The following is a 19,287-nucleotide window of genomic DNA, read 5'->3' as shown; positions in this document are numbered from 1 at the left end:
GCGAAGGGGGGGGTGGGGGGGGGAGTAGGGCGCGAGGGCGCGCTCGCGATCGGGGCGCGAGCCGCGTTGCGCAGCTGCGGTGCGCGCAGCCCCGCCGCCAGCAGCAGCGGCAGCTCAGCGGCATTCAGCGAGCGGGGCTGCTGGTTGCGCTGGAGAGAGACGCGCGGGGCGGAGGAGGAGGAGGAGGGGGAGGAGGAGGAGGAGGAGGAGGAGGAGGAGGAGGAAGAAGAGAGGAGCAGCAGGAGGAGGAGGAGGAGGAGGGAGACGGAGGAGACGGGGGAAGAGGAGGCCACACGGCCACCAACTGAAACAAAGTATTCGCGAGCCCGCACCCAACTCCACCTTGTGAGGCTCCCCAGCATGGCTTCCGAGGAACTCTACGAGGTAACAGCCCCCCCGCCGCCGGCCCCGGCCCCGCCGGCCACCCCGCCGCACCCCGCCCCGCCCGCGGCTCGCCTCGCCCCGTGTCACCCCCACTTGCTGGGCCCCGGCCCGGCTTCCCCCGGGGGGAGGACGGAAGGAGGGCAGGCGCCCGAGTGCTGCCGCCCGTGGCCTGCGCGGCCCCCCCGGTCCCCTCCGGTCCCGCCCGGACCCCGCCGGTCCCCCCGCGGTGCCCCCGGTCCCCTGGAGCAGCGCTGACAGCCGCCGCCGCTCGTCCCCGGGGCGAGCGCGCCACAGCGGCGTGCAAAAACGCGTGCAAAGCCGAGTTAGCGCCCGGGTCCGGAGCCGGGCTGCGTGTGTGTGTGCGTGTAAAGGGGGGGGGGGGGGTGCGCTTCTCCCTCCCGGCGCCGTCCCCGCACCGAAGTCGTGTGCCACCATCCTGCGCGCCGCGATGGGAAACGCGAAAATCGCAACTCGCCCCGCTCCGGCGGTCCGGGCACGGCTGCCGGAGGAGCCGGGGGGCTCCAAGTTGAGGCTCCCACACGCTGGCCCTCGCCCGGCGGTCGGGAGGCGGCTGAAGGGCACGCTGGCACCAGAGGAAGGTTTTGGGGTGGTGGCGGGGGGTGCGGTGACAGCCCAACTTCGAATTTCCTGTCCTGTGTGTGGCAATTTCACATCCTTACCCTTAATTGAAAGGCATCATGGTCCTCTTGGATTTAACTTCCTTGTTTTTATTTTTACGAGAAGTCATCCCTGGGAGTGAAAAGTGGAGGCCGTTTCGGAGCCTTTCTTGTCTTTTGGGTAAATGGGTAGTCACCCCAAGACAAAAATGTGTTTATTGCATGGTTAGTAGGCATCCAGGCATCGATTTATAAAAAAAAAATAATATTTATATTCAGAGGCTGGATTGCTAAGGTCAAAGGAGACGGGCGGCCTTCAGGACGCTTGACAGAAGGAGAAGCCTTGCTGTGCATGCTGTTGGTGCGCAGGTATCTCCTCGTAGTGGCATTACACCCATGCCACCGTGGGCGAACAGACCCGTATAAGCCAGTGAAGGGTACCACATGTGCGCTTACGTTTTAAGCAAGTTGAAGGCTGAGCAGAGGTGCTGAACTGATGGATGAGTAGACTGAAGGCCTGTGTTCCCAAGGCAGATAAATCACGGTTAATTGCTTTGGCAAGTTTCCCCCATCCTCATCGCGTGGCTTAAGCCAGTCTTGAAGGAATGATCCCTGGAAGTAGCTGAGAAACGTAGGGACCGCTCGGCGTAGGAAAGAATTGCCCAAAACTTGCTTTGATTTCGGGAAAAGTTCTGTTGGGTTTGAGGAGTTGGGCCTGTAGACCATGCTGTGGCCGGTGCTTGTGTGTTGTGTGTTTCTGGATTTGCTCAATGACCAACAACGGGACATCATTTTCGATAGGCATAAGAATGACGAGAAAAGTTCTGTTTGCTGGATGTTGGGCTGAAGTTAAACAGTGAGCAGTCTTTATTAATCTGCTTGTTCGTCTTACACTGTGTTCCCGATGTTGACTTATGTGAAAGGCTCAGTAGGCTGTTGACTATGGTCATCTTCACTAGGCAGGCTATGCATCGTGTTCGTTGGGCAAAAGTGCATCTCTCAAAATGCTTGAAGTGATAGACTGCTTTTTTTTTTTTTACTTTTAAAACCAGTCACTTTCGTTCATTGTGTAAGTGCAAAGTTTATTTGAAGTGCCAAAATTGTTGATGCTTTTGGACTCAGATGTGGTCAAACTGTCGCTTGTGTTTGTTTTTTTCTAAGTTGCTGTTCTTTTTTGACAAGTTTTGTCTTTTGATGCAATTTTCAGAGCTGTGCCTGAAAAATCAGAAATCATAAATAATCTAAATGTAGTGAATACTAATTTGGGAGGCATATGACTTCAAGTTGACCTGAAACATTGAATATTGGATAATTTAAATCCTCCATGAACTACCACGTTATTGACCATTTTGTGGATATTTTATTTGTAATTAATGCAATACAGTATTCTTTGAATCTGGTGATTGAAGTGCAGTGCAATTTGCTATATCTCCATTTTTCCTTCTGAAATTTGATCTTGTGTCTTGAACGAAAAAAGTGTAAAATCTATTTGAGATTGTTAGGCTGAGTATGAATGCTAACTGCTCCTGCTGATAGGTGCCATGGTTCTTCCAAAATACAAATGAGAAATCCTCTTATAAGCAATACAAATGAAGGTAAGTTCATTTTTTAACAAAAAATTCTTTGTGGATTTGGTTGTGTATAGGATGATTTTTACTCTGGATATAAACTTGGGAGAGAGGGAGCCCAACTGTAGGCCAATGATGGGGAATTCAAAGATAGAAACCTTGAAATATGCTAACAGGCTGAAAGGGTGACTTTGTTGGGCTGGCTGTATCCTTCATGTCATCTGTTCCTCTGCTTTCTCAGAGTTGTTTTAATGATGACCAGCTCTTTTTTTTTTTTCCTTTTTTTTTTTCTTTTTTTTTTTTTTTTTGGATGGGGGAGTTGATTTGAAGAAAATATGAAGCATTTATAGAAAAACATTGAAGAGGCTGTCTTTTCTAGATGGAAAATGAAAGACTAATCTTGCCAACCTCTATGGGTGAGGCAAACAGCATAGTTTTTCTGTTTGTTAGTTTGAGTCTTCAAGTGACAACATGTCAGTGAGGTGGACAGACTTGGAAAAATTGGTCAAGAAGGCAGGTAAAGGAAAATGTAAGCAAAAGTGCCATCTTTTTTTTTTTTTCCCCAAATTTGTTTCAATAGGCGCATTTTACACCGTCTTTCTTCATCCATGTCTGCTGCCTTCTGCATTGCTGTAGCTTTTGAGAAGTTCTGTGTTCCAGCAAATACTAGTGCTACTTTCGTTTATGTTGTGACAAGTTTACTTTACTTTATGGGGTTGTTCCCCACCAACTGCAAGACTGTTGCTTGTTCTCATCATCTCCAGTGGAGTAGCTGGAAGTGTGGTGCCATACTGCCACGTAGATGGTTCGTTTGGAAAGCAGCTGTGGTTGCTGCCTCTGCAGTCACATCACTTGACCTCCTTTGGCAGACCCTTGCCATCATGTCTGGGATTAAAGTCAGCCTGAATCGAGGTTGAGGTGACAAATTTGTTTGATGAAATGTAGAAGTGATCCCATAAAGGTACTTCCCTGGACAACTGCATAATCTGACAGGTCAAAAGTACCAAAGGCAGTACTAAAGCTGTGCTCAGTTTGGCAGGGTCTCTATCTTCTAAATTTCAGTAACTTCTGTACTAACTGCAGTGGAAATGTACTGAAATTCTCTGCCTGTTGGAGATTTTATCTAATCAAACGACCAAGTGTTTCCATCTTTCCTCTAGGTATAACTGTTACAGTTGATCATTTAGGTGACCCACTGGATCAATACATTTGAGTAACTGTAGTTAGACCTGGGCTATGATTGCTACTCAGATTAAAACATTCCTACTGGGGTTTACCAGGAAGTAAGCAGAGCGATTTGTCTGAACCTCGCAAGTGCAAGTGTGCATTGGTCTTTTCTTTACTGTGTATTTCACTTTGGCATTGCTCATAAACCTAGTATTTTAAGGTGACTTAACCAATTTCCATTAAAATATTAAAGGTTGACATATTTAAAGTCCTGTAGTCCAAAATTATATGTTTATTTATGTTTTATAGATTGGAAAATGTCTTTTTCTTTAATTCTTCAGGTGTCTTGCAAAATATATACACTTTTTTTTTTTCCTAAAGTCTGTTGTTTTCAAGGTGATATTTCACTTCAGATGATGATTTGGTATTTTTGTTTTTATTTTTAGAACTAAAGCCTTTGACATTAAATTTTACAGATATAGTGAAACTACAAACTGAAACCAATTTCAGGAGCACCTGACTGAAGTTCTGTGGTCTTGTGTTAGTCTATATGTCAAGTTTGATCACCTAATATATAAGCCCCAAAGACATGTATTCTATGGAAATTTAAACTTTGTGTATCCAACAGTGGTCACAAGTTTAAAAAATAAAAATAAAAATGCTTCTGATGCCATGGGCTGTTCTTCAACTACTGTGCTAATTTCTGAAATAGTAGAATGTAGAAAACTGAAGGAGAAATGCTGTCACTTAGTTGAAAACTGGATCCTGCATGGGAATCATCAACTTAAAAGTAAAGTTTGTATCACAGTCCTAGTTATACTGTAGCAATCACATCTTGATCATGTTTTGTGAGCTTTTACCAGGAAGTTTAAACATTTCTTTCACTCAAGTTAGCTGAAAGGTGAAATCCACTATCTACTGTATGCAACTTGGAATGTATTGTAATTTTTGGTAGCTATTTGATGAAAAACTGATAGCAACATAAAACCGATATTGTCCATTTGGGCAGTAGCAATTGTTTCCCCACTGAAACGGGTTGTTTTTATTCAACCTGTCTCATAGAAAGTCCAAAGTATCTTGGGATATCTCAATTGTTTCTTGTTTCTTATGTGACAATTCCTAAGATGTTGGACAAATATCAATGACATTTCTTCATGAAAGGGGGTCTTACAGTCATTGTGCTGTAATGGCTGGATCTTTCTGATTTTAGTTTGACAACAAATTGAACTAATATTACTGCTTGTTTCAGAAGAGGTGAAAGACTAAGAGAGATTTGCTTGACTAGGCCAAGTACAAGGTCCTGCACCTGGGTCAGGGCGGTCCCAAACATGAGTACAGACTGGGGGATGAACGGATTGAGAGCAGCCCTGAGGACTTGTGGATATTGGTGTACAAAAAATTGGACATGAGGCCGCAACATGCACTTGCAGTCCAGAAGGCCAACCATATTCTGGGCTGCACCAAAAGCTGCGAGGGAGGTGATTGTGGCCCTCTGCTCTGCTCTTATGAGACCCCACTTGGAGCCCTGCACTCAGCTTTGGGGCTCCCAGCACAAGGACATGGACCTGTTGGAACAGGTCCAGAGGAGGGCCGTGAGGATGATCAAGGGGCTGGAGCACCTCTCCTATGAAGAGAGGCTGAGGGAGTTGGGGTTGTTCAGCCTGGAGAAGAGAAGGCTCTGGGGAGACCTTACAGCGGCCTTCCTGTACCTACATGGGGTCTACAGGAAAGCTGGGGAGGGACTCTGTGTCAGGGAGTGCAGTGAAAGGACAAGGGGGAATGGCTTTAAACTCAAAGAGGGGAGATTTATACTAGACACTAGGAAGAAATTCTTCACTGTGAGGGTGGTGAGGCACTGGCACAGGCTGCCCAGAGAAGCTGTGGATGCCCCATCCCTGGAGGTGTTCGAGGCCAGGTTGGATGGGCTTTGGGCAGCCTGGTCTGTTGGGAAGTGTCCCTGCCCATGGCAGAGGGGTTGGAACTGGATGGCCTTTAAGGTCCCTTCCAACCCAAACTTCTCTATGATTCTTCAACAAGAGTGGAAGCTGTACATCTAACTTAAAATAGATTTTAGGATTAGCTGTTGGTCCTCCTTTGGTGACTTTCACTTTTTTAAAATGGAGAGCTAATGGAAGGGCACCTTAGGAATGGAACCACCACATTTAGTGCAAGAAACATGATGCTTTTCCACATCCCTTGCCACGTTGTCTTTCACCAGTTTGAGATATTTCTTATCTTCTGTCCCAGAGTTCTAGGCAGAACCCAGGAGGCCTTGGTGTCCCCTCTTCTGCTGCTGCCTAGAAACTGCCTCAGCCCCCACTCTTTCAGTGTGTCCTGCTCTCTGCTGTGATACTGGCCTAGCAAGACTCTAGTAACTGCTCCTGAAGTCCAAATAGGCAGAGGAGTTAAATTCTGCTTGTGTCCTCTGTAGGATTGCAAATGATTCACAGAAAAGGAGACGGTTAACAGTTTTTTAATTTACAAAACTGCTTTGTATGGGCATGTATATGTAACGTGCATGTATATTATGAAAACAGATATATATATATATTTTTTTTGCTTTGACTTACCCATGTCTGTCAGGGAGGGAGAGGGAGAGGAAGAGAGCAGGGGGAGAGATGCTTCCTCCACAAAGGGTATGAGGCTCTGATAATTCTTACCTTCACAGTCTCTCTCTTGCAACAGACTGCAATTTTATTTCTTGGGGTTTTGGGTCAATCAAAGATGTTGGCTAATGCATTGCTACTCACACTTAGAGTTACAGAGTAATTACTTCCACCTTATAAGTCTGTACTATCAGAGAAGCTTGCTCCCACTATTCTTACTTTCAGTACCTCTTGAATGAGGATAAATTGTTGGACACACTGAACTTAATACACGCCACAGCCTCTTGTTCTTCAGGAAGCTTGATACAGCTGGAACAGCATCAGTGATGCAGTATCCCTCTTTGACTTCTCAGTAGGTGCAGCTTCATTTATTCCTGACCACTGCGGCATGCCTGACCTGTGCCAAAGCCATGGAAAAAACAAGTTACTATTATGGTTTCATCTCTCTCTCATAAATACTCTGTACTTGCAAAGATTGTACTTCATACAAAGCATTGACAACTAGAATGTCTTCTTAAATATGTCATAACTGGATGTGCAGATGTGTTAGATAAACTGATATGCAGGCCAGTAATGCAGCTCATAATGTACTATAATGAACTCCAAATCTGGTGTCACTGGGTAATGTATTATTTTTGGATATCTGCTGAAAGTGTGAGCTCTACAGACTGTATTTGTAAGGTGAAAAGGAATACATAAGTCCTGTTAACTTCTTCTGTGCCTTTGAGGTTTTGAATGGATGTTGTGATGAGGCATGTGGTGACCTTAACTTGTCAATAAATACAGAATTGCTGTGTTTTTGTTCATCTTTGAGTTAGACATTTGTAATTTTCGTATTAAGTGTGCAGTGTGCTTTCTCTGACAATATATTGTTAGTCTAGAAAATATCTTAAGAACGAGAGCTCTATATTTTTCATTATCAAATATATTATCCAAAGTCATAACATCTCCCCAAGCAGAGCTTTTATTTTTCCAATTTTTGATGGGCTTTCAATATTTACAAACAGTAATTTTGTGCTCTTTGAAATAATTTCTTTGAACTTCCCTCCATACTACTTAGAGGAAAAGAAAATTAGCATGTTACTGGTTCAGTACACTACAGAGGCAAGAATATTTACTGTTTTAATAAACATCCTCAGAAGATTTCCGTGTGTCCCTTAACAGTGACCTGCTGTAGATCTTTTGCAAGGAATCTACAAATGTGTATGAATACATAGATGGATATTAGAAAAAAATTGAACCATAAATTTTCATTTTTGTAATGATTTTAAAGCCACTTTGCTAGCATTAAAATGTGAAGTAAAGTAACTATTAGAAAAATAGTTGAAAGATATTTAGTAATTTTACTGAATAGTGAAACAAAGTAATTACTATAACTGGGTTTTGGGTTTTGTGTTGGATTTTGTGATTCTTTCGTGAGGTTGCACAGTTTATAATCACACTACATAAAATAAATTAGTATAACTCATCACATCTTGCTTCTAGGCCATGTTATTTTTTTTTTTTTTTTTTGTGGAGAAAGATAAAGTAAATGTTTTAAGTGGCCTAACCACATTTATAGTTGTGCTTCTCCAACTCTTCTGCCCCCACAGTTTCTGAAAGTTTCACAGCTTTTCTGTAAATTAAGACTTATGTTCAGTCTTTGCTGATTGTCATAATAGCATCTGAAAAATCAAAGCCTGTTTTTTAGAGTATACTGGTTGGATACAGAAGGAAGGAAAAATCTTTCTTCCTTTCTTCCTTTCTGACTGGGATTTTCATTTTGCAGGTGCTATTGCATACCTCTGTAAGAATCTCTACTTGCTGTAAAGCACTAGTTTACAGAAAGTTGTTTGTTTCAGGGAATAATAAAAAAAATTGGTTTTAGTCTAAAGCCATTGGATATACATTTTACAGATATGCAAGTGCGAAAACCATTGAGGTACATTTTTAAGACAGCTGAAATATATACAACTTCAAAATACTTCTCTGACACTGTGTTGTGTAGGATGTTGTGTTTAGTAGATACTCAAATGTCGATATTTTTTGAAGTTCTTTCCATAAAACAGTTATTTGATGAAACATCATCTGCATATTGACAACACTTAAATGTAGAAATATTAAGGGTTCAAAACAATTCAAAGTAACTTCAGGAAAATTAGCTGGTTTGTAGTTTGGCTAGTTGCTATGTAAGAGTAGTTATGCTTGATTTTAGCACCTGATTTTCCCCAGTTATATGTATAAAATATAGCTTGTGCCAGCACAGTGTGACTCTTCAGTCATATTTTACTGGCCAGGTCATGTACAAGGTTAAAACTAACAGACCTGGAATTGTGTCTTGAAGAAATAATGAGATTGTAAAACTATACGCATTGTCACAAAAGATCTGTCCAGTTCAGCATCCCAGTTCCTATCACTGGTCAGTAATATCCGTCTATCAGTAATGGTAGAGGGAAAAAATGGGAAATGTGGCACAGCAGTAATCACTGGGAGCTTTTGTGGTTTGTTTTTCTGGGGCCAAGAGAGATTTCAGCTGTGGCTTTAAAACTTGGGCAATGTAACCCAAGCCTTCCAGGTGTTGATGCCTGCTGGAGGGCGGCTGACACAGGCTCCAGCAAGGACAGGCACACCTGTAGGAAGAGCGATGCCTCACACATCTGTAATTTCTGTTGGTATTGGAAGGGCGTGATGTGAGTGGGAATACAGCATGATTGCCAGATCTCTCGCTCTGTGTGTTGAGCTAAACTTTTGCTGCTTCCTTTCAAGACGTTTTTAAACACACTCTAGTATGTCATTCAAATGGTAGAGTTTAAGGCATTTTTACAAGTCTTTTCTCAGTCAAAACCACTAAAAGATCGCTGTTACTAAACATGGTTTTAACTTGAACCTAAGTTTTCAAGAAGAGGTTGTTATCATATATGATCAAACAAAACAGAAGCATCAGCTCCAGATAAAATCTAAAATTATCAACATTGTACACTCTAGATAGCCGCAAAGCTTTTGGTGGAGACTTGATATACTAAAGGTCTATGTCTCAAAATAAGGACTAGCAAACTGCTTTGTATGGGTAGACTCCTAGTTTAGAAAAGTTAGAGAGAGGAATATGGCCATAGAATAAAACAAATTGTAATAAACTCCAGGAATTAATCTCACTATTTGAAATTAATACCATTTAGTTAGTGTGACTATAGACTATAGTAGATTGTGCTGGAGTGTAATCTTTCTAAAATTGGGAAGATGGGTGGATAACTTTTCCCTAAAGAGGAAAAATCAGTTTGTTTGTTTAGCTATGTAGACTGTTTGCCATATAGTAACACTATGTTGTAGCTCTGAGATGGCTCCTCATGGTTTCAGGGCTGAGATATGCTTGTTTGGGTCACAGATAAGGACCTGAAGTGATCTTTGATTATTAACAGGGCTTTCTAAGAACAAAGAAACACAAAGAAAGAAGAAGTGATAGTGTTTTCATCAGACAGAGAATCTTGAGCTTTTGTTCTCAGCGTACTTTTCTGCGGAATTACCTCATAAACATAGTTACTCTAAAAGAATGTGTTTAAAGCCAATGCTACAGTCAGTTGAGTGAGCATTTCTAGCTAAATGATTTCTAATGCTTTCTGAAGGTGACACTGCAGATTGTCTTCCTCTGGAAGACTGGGCTTCCATAGAAACAACTACCTACTGTCTTTTGCAGCTGAAGAAATAACTAGATGTGCAAACATTCCCAAAGGCAATGGAAGTTTTAAATTAGTGCAGTTTTAGAGGAGTCAATCAATTTTCACTTATGATACAGTAAGGTCAGAAGATTCAAAGTTAAAATTTAAACTCAGCATACACCAGGTTGTTTATAGTGTGTGTAAGTATCTAGAGAAGGTTAAAGCCCAACTTACAAAGTTCTTTTCAAATTTCTTCTTTTCTTTGTCTGGTTCATGTGCTTAGTGTTATGCACTTCTTGTTTTGGTTTGATTATACAAAAGGCTATGTGTTGAGCAGGAGATGAAAGGACATTTGATATCTATTTTGCTTTAGTTCAAATGAAACGTACATGAGACAATGTAATAGACAAGTCTAGTGCTAGTTTAATATCATATGATTTTTGAGAGGCATAGCTTCCAGAGAATCAAAGCTGGAAAAGCTGTATTTTTACCCAGGTCATTGCTGATCATCAAGGGATGGTGATCAATAACAACAAAGGATTTTTTCCCAGGTGCCGAGGGCAAATAAAGTAGCTTTCTGTTTCGAAAGGTCCATAAACGTTTCAGATTCTATTTCACTCATGTTAGAGGCATCTCTCTCAGATCGGGGTAGCTGCTTAATTGATTTGTTTTTCCTCTCTACCACATTATACTCATCAAATCTCCAGAGATTTGTGCTTATTTATTTAAATTGCCCAAGAATAAAATATTACCTTCTGAATTAAATAGAAATAGTTTTCTTTAGGGATGTTTCTTTGCGATGTAACATTGTAAGACTGTCAAAATGTGGAAGACAGAATACACCCATCTTAATTGTATGCAAACAGTGTCATGCTTCTCTACTTTCTTATCAGTGAAGGTTGAATAGCAGGGCTGTTTGTCTTTTATTGGATTTATTATTAATATTATTAGAAATGCTTATTGAGGTACATCATTATTAAAACACCTAATTTTTACAACCAATTACTTACAGGTGGAATGCTGAATAAGTGTGTTGAATGAGATGGTGTTTTGGAGATTGTCTCTGGTGCCAGTAGTGGCAAAACATGGATTTAATGAGAAGATAGGATGAGTCTGTCCCATGAATGCTAGGGCTTGATCCACATCTAGTGATAGATGAAACATACTACTGTTACTCACCTATTCTTAAGTTATTTTGCTATGATCAACCAGATAAAACTGTTTGTTATGTTCTAGTTTTCTTACTTTTAGATACTTGTGAAAAGCAATAAATGATGCACAGTTGTCAGTTAAGTTACAGTTAAAGTAGTGTGAGATAAAATTTCTTTTCAGTGTAAATGAAGATAATTGTTAATCATTCTTTACTGTTATTGTTCTGTAAAATGTGGAGTTCCAGTCTTTATTGCTGAGTGTTATTTGAACACTTTCAATATTAATTGAATTATTCAACATTAAAGTTGTTACTCAAGTAATTACAACATAGTTTATTCTAAAGAAAGAATATAATCCTCTGCAGTTGGACATATATATTTCTAATCAAACCTAATAGATTAACAAAAATGAGTCATTGCATGCATACAAACTAATTTCTTTTATTATGTCATTATTATTGTCAAGTAAAAAAATGTCCTTTGGCTTCTTTGCTTGTTCTTGATGGACATTTTTATAAATATTGGGAATTAATAACATTCATTATTCTAACTTTATATATGCCTGTGTGTTTTTATTCTTTCCATTAGTAAAATAATATTTGATTTGGCCCTTTTTTATTTTTATTCTGTACTATTGTTTCTGTTTAAGAAACTTGAATTGAGATGTGATGAGCAGTGATTAATTTTGGGAAAGGGATTTTAGATGTTTATATGCTAAATAAAAAATTATACTGAGACATAGTAAGTTACAAGAAGGGGAAGAAGAAAGTCATGACTGGCCTGCAGAACCATGTGATAATTCTATGTTCTGCTTTTAACAAAGCAAATGTCCCATTTTCATTGCTTTGTCTCTTTTGTCAAATCTTAGAGCTCCACCTTCCCAGCCTCTTCCCTGTACCTGTCTCTCTCATTTTCAGTCAAACCACCAGAAAAAGCTTTTACCATGTGACTTATTCAGAAAAGGACGATTTCAGAGTAGAATCAGTTCCCTATTGATTGTAAAGATGATTTTTGTTTTTCTGAGCAAGAAGCTGGAACTTTGCTATGGAGTGGAAGAAAGGCATATCATATCCTACTAGAACTTCCTTATCATTTGTAGAAGTTGGCAAATGGGTAGGCAGGGGCTGTGGGGAGAAAATGTGGAATCTCATCGTTAGGACACCTGACTGCTGTCTTGAAAAATGCTGTTCTTCCTTCCCTTCTATCACAGTTAGTCTAGCACCGAGCAAGTCACTCAGCCTGAGTATTTCAGAGATGGTTGCTAATCATTTGCTCATCTCACTGACAAAGTTTGAATCCCTGAGCCAAAATATAAGCAGAATAGAGCCGTGTCTCCCCCTCACCCCCCAAAGTAACTATTGTCACAACATCTCAGAATAAAGTAGAGCAATCTAATTGGGTCTTATAGAAGGAAGCTATGTTACAAGTACTATCCACAGATAAAACTGTCTCTCTTTTCTTTTCTTTTCTTTTCTTTTCTTTTCTTTTCTTTTCTTTTCTTTTCTTTTCTTTTCTTTTCTTTTCTTTTCTTTTCTTTTCTTTTCTTTTCTTTTCTTTTCTTTTCTTTTCTTTTCTTTTCTTTTCTTTTCTTTTCTTTTCTTTTCTTTTCTTTTCTTTTCTTTTCTTTTCTTTTCTTTTCTTTTCTTTTCTTTTCTTTTCTTTTCTTTTCTTTTCTTTTCTTTTCTTTTCTTTTCTTTTCTTTTCTTTTCTTTTCTTTTCTTTTCTTTTCTTTTCTTTTCTTTTCTTTTCTTTTTTTGGGGGAGGGGGAAGGGGGTGCTAACCGCTGAGTGAGGTATTTAGCTAGCATGCAATGTCATCTTTGATATCCTCTGTAATCAGTGATAAGAGTCATCCAGAAGGCCATTCAGACCATTCAAATGAATTCCTCTAGAAGGTCACCAGAACAGAAACTTTATCCCCTTTCTCTACAGAGAGGTTTAGAAAGGTTAGTCTGGTTAATTTAGTCAGTTCTGTTAAATATGCTTAAATTGTGACCCCTAAGCAGTGATCTTTTTTCCCTCCCTACGGTCTTCTGAACCCAATGCAGGATAATACCCAACTTTTCTTTCATTGCAGGCCTTCCCATGGGACTGTAAACTGTGTTAGTAGGTGAATGTTGTTAAGGGATTGTGCTGTTGAAGCATATAAAGGGTTTAGGCACAGCACTGAGCTACCATGGCGTAACTTAAGTTCTTTTTTTATCTGAGTGACAGTTATCTGAGTGATGGATCAAGTTACATTTTTAAACCATAATTGTTGTATTTTACTTTGTTTTAGCTTAAATCTCAAAAGGGTTTGGGGTGGTAGTGTGTTATAATTGACTTCAGCAGCTCCTTCCTCAGACCATTCAGCTGTTTCTTCCATTGAGCCACAACAGCAGCTTGGCCACACGCTAGGAGGATTAAAAAGCTGACCTTGCATAATAAATGACAAGCAAGAACCCTAGCTCCAAAAATATTTGTTTGGTTGAATCCATTCCTCCGTGCGGTTCAGTGCGTTGCTGTACACGTATTTGCCAGTATGACAAAGCAGGTGTCGAAGGTTGAGCTCTACAGACAGCAAGTAATGTACACAGAAATGCCCTGAGACTAGAGGAAGAAATTTGCCCATTCTGATAGCACTTGTGTTGGTTTTCCTCTCTTTCCCTTAATGTTTCCTTGTTTGGCATAACGATTAAAAGTCAGTTTTAAAGCATACTAAATATTAAGGAAGGAGACTAATTATTCCTTGTCCGGTTCCAGCGTGCAGTCTGAGTGCTCAGTTCTCTATGGCTTAAGCAAATTTCAGTGCTGCAGGCTTTGCTTTGCACTACTGCCTCTTTCTCTGGCAAGCCACCCATTCTTGCCCCCTTCCTTTGCACTGACACTGATTTGTGTCACTGGATCACGAGAACACCACTGAAGGAAGCCGACCTAACTGAAAGCTGTCCGCTTCTTTCAGAGTTTTCTCTCTGCTCTCTGACTGACTCGGGCTGAAGTCAAAGAAGTGCCATTTCAAGTAAAGGAGCAGGAATACATGGCATGGTTGAAGGGAGATGTGTGGGGAGGGAGGGTTGCAGCAATGACTTGGATCAGTTGAAAAAAGAATCCGTCAAATGGCATGTGTAATTTTCAGCTGGGTCAAGTCACTGGACTGACTTGCAGTGCGGCTGTGCAGCTTCTTGCCCTTGAGTTGTGTTGGCTCTGGAGGAGGGTCAGTGTCCCTGGACGGCACCTTAAGGTCAGGGAGCTGTGTGCAGGGATGGGGCGAACAGCGTGAGAAAGATGCTGCGCGGACTGACAAGGCGATCGTCTTCGGAGTAAAGGAGAAAGCTGTTCTGGGCTGTATAGTTTTAGTGGCCAGTTAAACTCCCACTTTGATTGGCAAATGGAAAATTCGTACTTGCAACAATTTGCAATGCCAGTTAATTCTCACTCCTGCTTGACTATTACTTATTATTAACATTTTCCAGAATTTTACACTAGCATAGCAGTTGCAACATTTGATGAAAGTCTTCATTATTCTTAGAGTGCAATAAGTAATAAAAGTCCTGCAGCCATGTAAGGTTGTTTTTTACCTCTCCACCCTGACTGTGCTATAATTTTGCTGAGGTGCTGTTATGCAAACCAAATCTGAAGCCGTAGGTGGCATACAAGCATAATTAAGAGTATCATTTGCTTTTAAGTATTTTAGTTGTACACTGACTGGGCAGTGGGCAGGCACTGGGATGGGACAAGCTGTCTGTTAGTAGCTGAGCTCACTTTAGGCTTTATTTCATTTAAAATGCTGACGTTAACAAAGATTGTTTTTTAGCCTCTCCAACGGAATTAAAGTTCCAAGTATAAGTACTGTCAGTATCTTCTGAGTAGAAAAACTTTTGCTTTAATGACTTTTGGTTTCGGTTTCACACGCAGGAACAAATTATTTTCACTTTGAATGTGTTTATGTGAGGGTGGGAAAACTGATAAGGAAAGTAAGCCATGTTGCTCTTTAACTCCTTCCAATATATAAATAAAAACTGGTAGGAAAGAATAATACCAACTAATACTAAGGACTACAAGGCTAGTGCTGTATTATTGAAGCATTTGGTAACTGAGTGAGAGTTTATAGAGCAGCCAAGTAGTTTAAGTGCCCCAGATCCAGTCTTCTCAGTTCTGTGTGTGTGTATAGACCCTATAGTTTGGTTATATTGAGTAAAAATATTCTGACAATTACTTTAGTGTAGCTAATAATTAATTAAGAAATGTACTATTTCTTAATTTTAAATATGATGATAAAAAGACTAGATTATGCATTCAGCATTTTAAAGACAATTTTATTAAAAGGAATTTATGTACTTATTACAAATCTAGTCTGCATTTGTATGCAATTTGAAAACATCATAAAATAAATTGATTAAAATATTTGTTATTTCAGAGGTGTAGCACACAAAAAATAAGATTGTGTGAATGTATATTCAGATGACTCACTGTTTTAACAGGTGCATGTAGCAATAAGTTTAAAACCTATACTTTGGTTTTAAACCAGGACAAGTTAATGTCATTGCCAACCACTGGCGTTGATCCTTCATTTAATAAAATAAATAAATAAATATATAAAAAATTGAAAGTACAGAACAAGATTACACTCAGTTTAAAAAAAAAGCTGTTGATCACCATCTGGAAACTTTATTTACTCGCCATCAATTTATTTACTTGCCATCAAAGTATAGAAAAAACACCCAAACATTTTAGACTAGTTATGTGAAAATTACCAACTCCAACAGACCTTCACTGCGCCAGCTTTTATTGAGTGCCACACTTTTATATTAAGAGTAGGATCGAATTATAAAGTTAGGCTATTCTTATTGCCCCTTCCATTTTTTCCTCTGTGGTTCAGTTCTGACATTGTATCTAACAGCCAGTGTGTCCTGGGAGCTGTTTTATGTTTGTTTGTTTGTTTTTTATATATACCCAGAAAGCAAGGATTAAGCCATTGTATACTATCTCTAATTATTTGCAAGATAAAATCAACTAAACAAATTGGTTTCTTAAGAAAGTTACTTCAGAAAGTTCTTTAAGTTCTGAACTTTCTTTTTATAGAGAGAACGGCAGGTGTTCCTGGGATTCATAACAGCCAGTGTTTTTCTTATCTGTTGTTTTGGGCAAGGTTTGCAAGTCGTCACTGATCCTTTGGTGTTTTTTTTTTTTTTTTGTTTGTTTGTTTTTTCAGTCTTTCCAAATTACAATTTGAATCAAAGGTATCCTAACTAAAAAGGACCAAGGACCATGGGCACAAGAAAAAATCGTGATTATTTTCTTAATGAATAATAACCTTCTGTACTTTGTGAATATTTGTGAAATATGTTAGGGTGATTTGTGCTATTGCTAAAGTAACATCAGCACACACACACACACACACACACACATATATATATATATATATATATATATATATGTAATCATTGAATCACAGGATGGTTTGGGTTGTAAGGGACCTTAAAGGCCATCCAGTTCCAACCCCTCTGCCATGGGCAGGGACACCTCCCACCAGACCAGGTTGCCCAAAGCCCCATCCAACCTGGCCTTGAACACCTCCAGGGATGGGGCATCCACAGCTTCTCTGGGCAACCTGTGCCAGGGCCTCACCACCCTCACGGTGAAGAATTTCTTCCTAGTGTCTAGTGTAAATCTCCCCTCTTTGAGTTTAAAGCCATTCCCTCTTGTCCTTTCACTGCACTCCCTGACACAGAGTCCCTCCCCAGCTTTCCTGTAGACCCCATGTAGGTACAGAAGGCCGCTGTAAGGTCTCCCCAGAGCCTTCTCTTCTCCAGGCTGAACAACCCCAACTCCCTCAGCCTCTCTTCATAGGAGAGGTGCTCCAGCCCCTTGATCATCCTCACGGCCCTCCTCTGGACTCGCTGTAATAGGTGCATGTCCTTCCTGTGACAGAGCAGAAAAGCAGTAGTGGAGGTATCGTTTGCTTAGAAATAACTGATGGTGCAGAAATGAAAGTCATATTCTTTATTGAATCAGTACTCTGTCAAGATGAGTAACCTGTTTTAAGATTTTGATTTGGAGCGCTTATGTGAAAGAAGAATATTTCTTTAAATGTCTAAATACACAGAAAATATGCATTGTTATTTCAGAGTCATTATGTTAGGTGATCATATAAAACCTTCCTGGAATTTCTAATGTCTGTAGGTCATTCATCATACTTTCCTGAGAATAAGAAATTGTTTTCTGTTCTATTTTACTTTTCTGACAAAAATTAAATAAGATACAAAATCACGTAGCTTTCACCAAGACAATCAGCACTGACAGTTTTCATTGCATATTTAAATCTGTTCTATCCCATACAGGCCTTGCCAATAATATGTGCTTACTCTTTCCAAAAGGATGATTTCTGAAAAATAATTCAGCAGAGATTTTACTGAAAATATAACAAAATCAGTTTTATCTGAAAGTTACATTATTAAAAAATAATAAAAAGTTACCCAGCAGGTTTATAGTTCTAACAATGAAAATTCATTACAGATAGGTATGAAATTGTCATGGCATAGTAAGGCTGAGGTGAAGATTCAAATATTCAAGTGAATGAAGACAGAGAAAATGCAGGGAACAATAGTGATTATTAGCTGTCACAAAGAAAATAATATTTGTAAGAGATTATATGGACAATAATAACAAACCTTCTGTAAATGGGGTTAAAGACAATATGAAAATTTTCTTTTTAATTGAGAGAACAAAAAGTGTTAGTAATGACATTGGCCTACTAGATAAGAATAATAATAGCAAAGAAGACAGAAATAATTCAAAAATATTCAATGATTCTTTACAAATGCTGCTTTAAGTCTAATCATTGTTCTTTGGCCAACATGTGGATGTTGTGTTCATAGTTTACAATGATTTACAATGATTTACAAAAAAAAAGTCTTTATTCTGGTAGGAATATATTTTGTTGTTGTTGTTACTCCTAGCAGTCAAGATTTTCACATGCACAAAATTAACCACCTGAAGACATCTAATATATTGGGTTTTGTATTTTATTTTTCTTTAATTTTAATTGTTGTAGAGGTGTAAATGAGATCGGAAAGGACAGGATGCAACATAAATACTGGACTGGATTAGCTGATAATGATCACAGGAAGAACTGCAGAAAGCCTGAGATGAGAGCTGGTTAGCAGAAAATTGAAGAAAGACAGCAGAGTCAGTGCTTGCCCAACTGAATAGAACTTGTCTGCATTTATTTCTTCATGCTGAAGCTGAAAGTTTGGTTGACAAAGACATTCAGGTAGATATAATAATACTGTGAGGTATTCAGATTTTCAAAACCTCTCTCTTTGCTAAGTCAACATGGCCCATATTAAATATATTTTGAACTGGTTAACTGACAGATCATAAAGCAGTAATAGATGAAGGACACTCATGTTAGATTTTATAGAGATTTTTCACAGCCCATTGCTTTGAGGACTTGGATAATGATCTGGAGGAAAATAGAATATAATCTCTGGTAAAATACATACATGCAAAAATTGATGGATTGATAACTGTGAAGGATGGTCTCTAGTTAGTTAATGTAGATCATTTCAACATATGTTAATATAGCCAAATTTATCTGTCTAGACAGTAAGATCATGCATGTAGTTGGAGAGTAGTATTTTGGAAAATACTGATTCTTCACAGATAACAATACAGTAGCTAAAATGCACTGTACAGTCCCTTGGTATAGATATAGGGATTTCAAGATGAATGAGGTGTGCTTTTATTTTGCTGTATAGTTCTAGTGAGGTAATGTTAGAAAGCTATATCCTGTTTGAGGCTGAGATGCAAAAACACCCTTGATAAACTTAAAAAGATTCAGAAAAATACATTAAGGACAATTAAAAACCTCAAAAGAAGTAAGCGAACAAATACTGAAGTACTTAGTAAAAGCCTAGAGCTGAGTCTATTAAAGTTCACAAATGCAAGTTTAGGAGGTGACTGATGGCCTGTCCTCTAAGTACCTATATGGGGCGAAGATTTCAGAAGGAGCCATTCTTTCAGTGTAGTAGACAATGGTAATTAGAAAATACAGTAGCTGAAATCTGGATTCAGGTGTATTTCTTCTACAAATATAATAAACTTTAAACTAAAGGCAGTTATATATCAGAAGAGTTTATTTAAGGATGTTCTGGAAATGCCAGTGACAAAAAGCTATGGATC

The 19,287-nt window shown here is 39.4% G+C and overlaps 1 protein-coding gene across 1 annotated transcript in view; it reads left to right on the top strand.

The window, feature by feature from the left end:
* Window positions 1-27: 27 nt before the first annotated feature.
* Window positions 28-19,287, top strand: part of CDYL (chromodomain Y like) — a 105,442-nt gene continuing 86,182 nt past the window's right edge. Inside the window, exon 1 of the mRNA XM_066992468.1 lies at window positions 28-384. Coding sequence (XP_066848569.1) covers window positions 361-384 — 24 coding nt within the window. The 5' untranslated portion in view covers window positions 28-360. The remainder of the gene's footprint in view (window positions 385-19,287) is intronic.

This window comes from Anser cygnoides, chromosome 2, assembly GCF_040182565.1.
Source record: "Anser cygnoides isolate HZ-2024a breed goose chromosome 2, Taihu_goose_T2T_genome, whole genome shotgun sequence".
Lineage (NCBI taxonomy): Eukaryota > Metazoa > Chordata > Aves > Anseriformes > Anatidae > Anser > Anser cygnoides.
The sequence above is the reverse complement of the archived record's forward strand: the minus strand, read 5'-3'. Positions and strand labels throughout refer to the sequence as shown.